General features: G+C 45.5%; 1 protein-coding gene across 1 annotated transcript in view; it reads right to left on the minus strand.

The window, feature by feature from the left end:
- Positions 1-7,428: 7,428 nt before the first annotated feature.
- T265_10957 (hypothetical protein) overlaps positions 7,429-8,770 on the minus strand; it is a gene marked incomplete at both ends in the record, with an annotated part of 18,914 nt that continues 17,572 nt past the window's right edge. Inside the window, one exon of the mRNA XM_009177479.1 lies at positions 7,429-7,992. Coding sequence (XP_009175743.1) covers positions 7,429-7,992 — 564 coding nt within the window. The remainder of the gene's footprint in view (positions 7,993-8,770) is intronic.

The following is an 8,770-nucleotide window of genomic DNA, read 5'->3' on the forward strand; positions in this document are numbered from 1 at the left end:
GAGTTACTACACCTCTGTGCATGCGAAGAAATTTATCGGGACTAGTCGACAGCCATTCGTCTGGCACATATCACGCGTGAAGATGCATACAGCGTCCGATGACCTGTCACTTAAGTAGGTTGGCGCGGACAGACCTTGACCAGATGTCATGTGCGTGACTATCACCGGTTGGCCTGACACGAGAACCAAAAGACACGTTCTACCGGTTTTCGGTTACGAAACTGTCACGCATCATGAGAACGCCACAGGCTCACTCCATTTATAAAAAAACCGAGTTGCTAGCGAATTCAGGTCGTGAAGTTAACGTCCACGAGACAATAATCGCTTTATTCATATGGACAGCGAATGCCCAGCAATTGCACGACCAACAGTTGCAAAGGTTGATTTGCAGATTTAGAGGTACGGGAAGTGTAAATGTGAAACCACAAGGAAGATCTAGAGCGCTGACAGGAGATTATTCGTATCTCAAGAGAACATGAACCGCTCCATAAAACTGCTCTTAAAGAACCTAGAATAGGTGGTTTAGATTATCGCTTTGGATTCTACAAACGGTTTGTTCACACTGGTGATGTTGCCCTAATCTTGTTCTGCGTCTTATCTCAATGGAACAAGATCCATTTCATATACATGGGCTACACAGAATCCCACAAGATTCTCTAGACACCGGTCCAAGCATGACGTGGCTGGAATTTTGAATAATCGGCTTGTGGAGCTTATCTACTTTGATGGTACGCTAACGGATATGTGCCGTTTATTTTACCTTACCAACGGTCCCAAGTTATTGGACTCTTCAAAAGTTCACCGTACTAATAATCGCCAGAAATCGGACCTGGTGCAATTCCACATTACACTTAAAAGGTAGGGCTTTTGGACAAATGTCCTTGCCGTACTGGACAGCGAAAGGTAGTTGAGTGACCTCCACTGTATATGCCAACAACATGAAGGTTATTTGATGGGCATGCCAAGTCAGCTGACGATGGCTGACTCACCGCAAAACTTGATTGATTTATACCCATTGCAAGCTATTTGGCCGACATACTATGAAAATTCCACCCAATCGAAAGAAGGAGACATTCGTATGAACGAGATGTTTAGGACGATTAAAATGTGCTTTGTGGTGACAGAGCTTTCCGTGCACAGATGTGTTATCCGATTTTTTCAGCACTGGCACTGAGACTGGGAATCTATGTGGGTCACATAGATCGGCTAAACAAGGAAACACCCAGACTCACACGTACAGGGGACCGACTATTGGTCGATTAGCCAGTACAACACCGAAGTCGGTAATTCAATCAAGGCGACTCGTCTGTGCCAACCACCAGGTGTACGACGCAGAAATCGCGCGTTATTCATACTTATGGGGTCAGCGACTTCAGTCGCAATAACAACCAGTCTGTGGCGGCAAAGTTTCGTTGTCTAGATCCGCTACGCCTTCCATATGAGACGCTATCGCTGCTTTTATGGCGAAGGTTACTAATAATGTCGCTTATATTAAATACCAGATACCTAAATTAGTTACCATGACTACTTTGCTTGCTTATTACTTATTATCCAGTTAACATCCAGTTACAGAAGTGTATCAAGTGTCACCTAACCAGATTAGTAGAAGAATGCATCATTATGGTTGAATATAAACGCCTAGAAAACGCTCTATGCCCAGAGTTCACAAAATATCCCAACAGTTTCAAATAACCTGTTAGTCTCTAATGAGGATCACCAACTTACTGACCTCATTCTTGACGGTGTTGCTTGTAAAGTGAAGGGCAGCCGATCAGTTGGCTGTTGATGTGTCCACCGAGCTTGGTAACTGACTTTCAAACATTTTGTCACCATTGCAGAAGACATCACCAGTGCGCGGTTGGTAATCAGTCTCCTCGAATGGTGACCAGACGTTTGCAAGCCAATTGCCAAGCTCGGTGGACAGATCAACAGTCAACTGATCAACTAGTACCGAATGCACCTGAGCTACCAATATTCCAACGCTGCCAAAGTGAACAGGAGAAGCTTCAGCTCCACAAACCTGAAGACTGCAGGGTGCGATAGACTAAATGAGCTGAACAAATATCGAATAATGCAAAGCGATGAGAAGAGTGTGGGATATCCAACGATAATCCCTCTAAACATTCACTCTTTTATTTACCATGTACTGGTGTTTAGAACTCGCTACACTTTGTAGTTTTTCAGAACAATTTGGCGTCAGTTTTTCTGTTTCACTTATCGTAGTATTATGTATTTCTGGTATAAAATTTTAAGCGGCTTCATTTAGTTTGCCGCTGAATGTTCGTGTTTGAGAGTTACAGTCTCCAGATGCCCCGGTCTTATTTCCAAACGAGAATAAAATGAAGCATTCATTCTTCCAGACGCGAAAATGTTGAAATAACACATTTGAAAATGATCTTTATGCGTTGTTCAAGATGAGCTCCACAAAACTTCGCGATATCCAAGAAGGCTAACGAAGAGATGAGTTGGTAAGTGTAGGAAATCATTCTATCCACTACCCAGTAGTCAACAATGAATTAAAAACAAAAACGAGTAGAGCCACAATGGCAGGATGATGCTTAGCTGTCATGCGAACACGGAGAAAGAGTGAAGGGAATGTAGACGAGCATAAACTTACTGCAAAATACTTTATATCCCTAAGCGCTCACACCTTTCAAACTCATTGAAATAAATACATCTGAGCATCATGTTGGAGCAAGACGCGTTAGCGGGATTCACGCGACGCTCTTTGCGAACTCCATCCGATAGAAGCCAAGCGCACAACGACAGACAAGAGTTAGTTAAGCAGTCCGGATAAGAAGTAAGCGAATTTGCCACATGGTCGGTTACGTGATGCGTCATATAGGGTTAAAAACCGTGCGCAAGAGCCAGATAGACGCCACCCAGGCGCAAAGATCCCACAGCGCTCAAATTGACGGTAGCAATGCAACGCCATAGGCTATCCTCCGGGAACCTTTTGTCCGAAGGAGCTCGAAGCGGAAAACACGCTTTTCTTCGGAAGACAGTGGTAGGACACACATAGTACATGCCACAGCCACACTAACCTGATAAAACTTGCTGCTCAAAGAAATCCCACTGAATACTTGGTATTTGCTTACGGACCACTTCATTAAATACCGATTGTAGTGCGGCAGTAAATACATACTTCCACTAACTGTTGATGGTATCATGGATTCTCATTTAAATCGGAAGAAGCTGAGCCGTAGCTCAACCGCTTTAAAGATAGGTCGAAAGGACGTTGAATCGTAAAGTCATGAAGCACAGACTGACCTTGAGACACCGCATTTTGTCGTAGTAAGTTCCATATCCTTTTTCCAAACTGGAAACCCTGGACATTGTCTGGACCGGCCAAGACGAATTCGGCCTCATTTCCTAGTCCCCGACAACATGCGACAGTCCTAATGGAGACATTGTTTGACCTACCAAGATCTCTGTCGTTTGGCAGACCATAAGTGTGAACACAATCCTAAATGAGAACGATTAGGCGGAAACCGTGTACCCAATCGAACTTAAAATATTCACAAAGCCGTGTCCACATGAAGCTGGCGCCATGGAAGGCAACCAGTTTGATGGAGACGCAACCCATAATTCTCGCTGCTTACTTCCTTCGGATAGGGTGCCATGTTCACACACAAATGGGAGATGAGAAAAGTTTCGTAGCCAGAACGAGCATTTTGAGGCGCCCGAAGCCAGGAAGTCAAATCAGAAAGCTTGTCCTGGAAGGACGACGAAATTGAATGTTGCTCCGGAGACATAAAGAACAATCAGCGCAACTCAAACTGGGCTCATACATCCTCACAAAACCCACATGTGGGTTCGGTAGTGTGATTCCGACTGCCCGTTTCCTCAAGTACAGTGAGTTGTGCAACGCTTTCATGTTGGTAGACATATCAGTGATTAGTCCAGGGTTTTTGTGGCAATATAATCCTGTTGGCTGTACTGGCAAATGATGGCGAACAACGACCGCCGCTTCCAGAGTAACGACACCAGTCAAATACACTATCATTAGCAAGTGAATTGCACACCTCTTGAATAGATAACGTTGGGCAAGATGAATCAGACAAATCCAATGTCCCACCATATCCATTCTTCTCATTGTTACCTTCAAACGTCTCCCACCTACTTTGAGTAAGATTGTTAATAAGGCTCAACAAAACTGCTCCTGTGCTTGTACTATGTACTGGTGTTTGGTGTGAGTAGTAATAGCATAGAGAAACTGGATATACTGTCTCGCATGAGTAGTGAAAAGGTTCAAATGCATAACCGACGGCGAAAAGTGTAGGGGGAGGGCTTGTCTAGTATGAGATTGAACACCAGAATTCACGCTATACAGATGATTTGCGGCAAGGGGAACGGTGGGCTATGATACGCGACACCCTAGCCATGACATCAGATGCCCATGAAGCTGAACTATCCTCGAAATTTTGGACATGATACTGGGGTTTGAAGAAAACAGGAGACATTGACTCTACAACGCACTGAATTTATCTCTGAGGCTGCTATAAGGTACAAACCAAAAAATCGTGAAACCAACAGTGTGTAAAGAAAAATAAAAAGGTAACCGTTGTAGGCAAACATCGATACACTACCATACACGTCAATAGCCAAGGAGTAACTGCCAAGTGTCTGGACAGTAGAAAAGTACATAGGAAAATCACATGGTTTGCAGTTTTTATCTCAAATCGGTGTCAAAATAGCAAGGAATGCTTCTGATGAAGTAGTTAAGGCAGCAAATAGTACTGTCTTTACCGACAATAGACACGTAGAGATTCACTTGTTAGAATTATACTTGCGTGGGGCGCTTGAAAGATAGTGCTGTGAGGGAAAACAGCCGGCATAAAAGGCGTAGTGTACATGGGAGTTTTTATGACACAAGTGTATTTGCTGTTGGCACATGACGTTCTCGCCCGACTTCTTTTCGAGGTGCAGAACTGACACCTGCCGGCCCCGGTGCTGGACGATTGCGGGGACGTCTCGCACCAGCACGCCCCCCGTCACCAAATGCTGCGCCACTCTTGAGCGCCTCCATCAAATTGTCAATGACGTTACTCTCCTCCTCGGAGGGTCGTTTAATTGCTTCGGGACCCTTAGCAGACCGCTGTTCCCGTCCCCTATTGCGACGCTCCTGTTCCTCAGCAGCTTTGCGTTCACGTGCTTTCGCAGCCTCTTGTCTTTCAATATCCTTCAGAGCACCTACGTAAGCAGAATGGAATGCTTTCATATCGTTGAAAAGACTTTCCATGTTGTATTTGGATGGATCAAAGGCGAAGTAACGTGCTACGCCCGTAAATTTTTCTCGCATACGTTCGAACATCGTTTCTAACTGGGTCAGCCGAGATGAAGCTGATTCACCGAATTTGGTCATCACATCCAAATAAGCATCTTCTTGACCTTGAGGCTTGTATGTTTCCAATTCTTTTTTTAGACCAGACAGGGACTTCTTCATTTCCGCTATGCTCGATCGAATAGTGTCTTCTGAAAAGCGACATGCTCGATCCAGATGAGAAAAGTCGTCTACAAAACCTTTCGCCAACTCCGGATAGGTTTTATTGAAGTAATTCACAACAAAGTGCAACAGAGTCAGTTGGTTTGACACATCTTTTGTGGCATCTAGTTTTGTCAAGAAGCTAATCTGGAATCCCAGTGACTGAGCGTTACGTGATCCGGAGTTCATATAATTGCCCAAAAGAAGAACGAGCTCCAAAATACGACGCAGGGATTTGCTAGAGTGGATTTCTCGCAGAGCTTCGTCAGCGTCCACAATCTCCGGCTTCAGTTCTTCCATTTTTTCATCAAAATGCATTTTGAAAAGGATGGTATTCAATCTTGGGATCAATGCCCTTATCTGACCAACGAGAAAAACGAACCGCTCGGGATCAGCTAGATCATTGAATTCATCCTTCGCGGCGGTGATTGTTGCTATTACTGACGGTTCGGGCAACGCACGTATTAATTGTTCTACCATGTGAGATGTTAACAGGGTTTCGTCTAGTATCAGGAGACGGCGACGGATTTCCTCATGTGGAACTTTGAGTGATCCAAGAAGAATGGATAAATTTTGAGCCACCTTACCATCGAGATAACGAAGGGATTTCGTTTTTTTCGCATTTTGAGCTGCGCGACCGGCGCCCGAATCCCCATCAACAGATAGTAGTTTCTTAGTAGGCTTTGTGCTAAATTGGGATGTCAACGACTCGAAAAGTTCATCAGATTCGAGTTTATCCTCCTGCAGTTTCACCCAAACAGAGTCTTCGGTCAACAGGTCAGGCGTGACTTGATCCCAGTTGGCTTTCTTCATCGGGACACCGACTGAATAGGTCTTCTTGGGTTTCATACCAAAAGGCAACTGAGGAACAGCCGGGGCCATGGGTGGCGGGATTGCTCCACCAGGGGGTGGTGGAATGCCACCTCCGCTCAACATCGGTGGTGGTGGCGGAGGCGGAATGCCACCTCCATCCATCATTGGTGGTGGTGGGGGAGGAGGGGGAGGAGGAGGAGGCGGTACACCGGCGCCTCCGGGCGTCGGTGGTGGAGAAATGATACCACCTGCAGAAGGCGGAGCTACACCACCAGCAGAGCCTGACGTACCGACTGTTTCTAGTTCTTTTTTAAGGGTGTGAATCGTCGCCTCAGCTTCCAATTTGGACTTCAAGGCCTCATCAAGTTTCTTCTGAATTTCTGCAGAACGATCGTCCGTACCGCCCGAGTCAGCCTTGTGCATTAGAGCGGATACTGTGGACTCAACATCCAAGCGTAACAGAGCCGAACGCGGATCAGGATCAATTCCATCCACTTGTAGAACAATCTGACCCATTAGTTCGTCGAGTAAGGTGAAATACGACAATCTATAGGGTTCGTCACGAACAAAAAGCAGGTGCTGAAGGATGGACAGGAACTTTCGTTCAGATGTAGTCCCGATAAGTGTACGATTAAGCAGCTGAAAAACTTCTGCAGCATCATCAAAATCGCACCTAGCTGCATCGAACCGATCAAGTAACGTTTCCATGTCCTCCTCGGCCTTAGTAAGGTAGATGGACACGTGATTTCCGATCACCTCATCGGTAGAATCAGTCAGCTTGTTAATTTTCTCCCCAATACCCAATTGGTTCAACTCCATTCGTAGATGAATACGAAAGTCCACATCAAACGAACTATTCGTCACACATCCACGATTAACCAACACATTGATAAGCTGTAACGATGATCTGGCCAAATCCGTCGAGTCTAGGGCTTTCACCAGAGGAACGAAGCGGTCTCCCGGTGCAGTAGCCAGCTCCGCACTGTAAGTTAAACCATCCATAACCTTTTGGTAGCCTTTACTGTCACATAAAGCCATACAAGACAGCAACTCGATTGCGCAATCCATTAATGCGGGCTGATCTGGATCCAGACACCGAGCGATGAAGGTAGACGCGGTCTCATGATCTACTAATGCAGACAATCCGTAACCACAGTTACCAAGCATGCGGATACAGCGCAAACAAGACAGACTGCAGTTTGGATAGTAGCAGTTAGGGANGAAAGAGCCAAAATTCTAAGAAGCAAATTCAAGCCATCATTTTGTTGGTTATTAAAGTTCCGAATCCAGCTAACACCACTGGTTCGAAGTCGAACATGCAGCTCATCAAACAAGTGCAATAGCTGTTTGTTTGATTGATGGTGCGGGTTGCGGAGCACTGATACGAAGGCTTCAGGGTCATTATTCTTCGACGCTTGTAGGTTGGCTTGGTGACTCATGAGCATTTCCAATTTGACGGCTAGTGGCCTGGTCCGCAACGATTTCGTCTGCTCCTGGGTCAGATTCATGTCCTCAAGCATCAAGACAAATTTCTGCTCAATCTCCTCTTCAGACAACTTCGTAAGGTCGTCCGCAGGTGGCGCAACTGGAGAATCCGGAACTTTTCTGGTAGTTCGCCTTTCCTTCGGCGGTGGTTTTGCCGCATCTTTAGTTCCGAATAATTTGAATTTCGATTTCTCCTTTTTCGGGTCCATTTTCCGATAGTCCTAGCCTGTAACGGAAGTTCGCAGTGGTAAGGTAGATTCTAACAACAGGCAAAACTGATGGCATCACTACTGTAGGTAAATATTGCACCAAACATGTCTGAGAGTTTGAAACTTTCCTACTTAAATCTTGTCCAGATGGCGCAGTGTGCAGTGTTTTTACCGGGCCCTCCGTAGAGAGCAGACTGGATCCTATCCTGAAACGTTCGCTGACCTATACTTGGAGATGTCCAATCACCCTTGACAAGTTGAACCCGGCTTTCCTATTACTCTTCTCTAGGCTTGGAAAACCCAACAGTATCTCGGCCTGTGTTCCTTTCAAGTTGCACGGCAGCCATGCACAGAAAGGGTGCCACAGCTGGGCTACTATTATTCGTTATTTTAACCACGGTTTCAGTCTCTGAATTGCGGACTGAAGGAGGTGCGGAAACCACTGGATTTCCGCACACAAGAATAGGACCCCAGTTTACCGAATTCACGATTTGGTGAATTGATCAAACTTCAAAGCAAAACTATAACTGACGTACTTTGCAACATTCCACCGAACATCAGCTGTTCTCCAGAAGTACCAATTTTAGGCGCAGTGAGTACCATTGTGTTGCCCCACACACTCCTGCTGCCGAGCAACCATGACTGCATAACCCCGATAGAGAGTCTTCACACCCCAGTGCTGAATTTTCTTGACTATATCCTTTAAATCAGATCGAGTCCATACCCGTCATGTTTTTTTCTTAAGTTTTCCACGTAAACTGAGGAATTAGCTCCTAGT

The sequence above is a fragment of the Opisthorchis viverrini genome, assembly GCF_000715545.1.
Source record: "Opisthorchis viverrini unplaced genomic scaffold opera_v5_430, whole genome shotgun sequence".
In the NCBI taxonomy this organism is placed as follows: Eukaryota; Metazoa; Platyhelminthes; class Trematoda; order Opisthorchiida; family Opisthorchiidae; genus Opisthorchis; species Opisthorchis viverrini.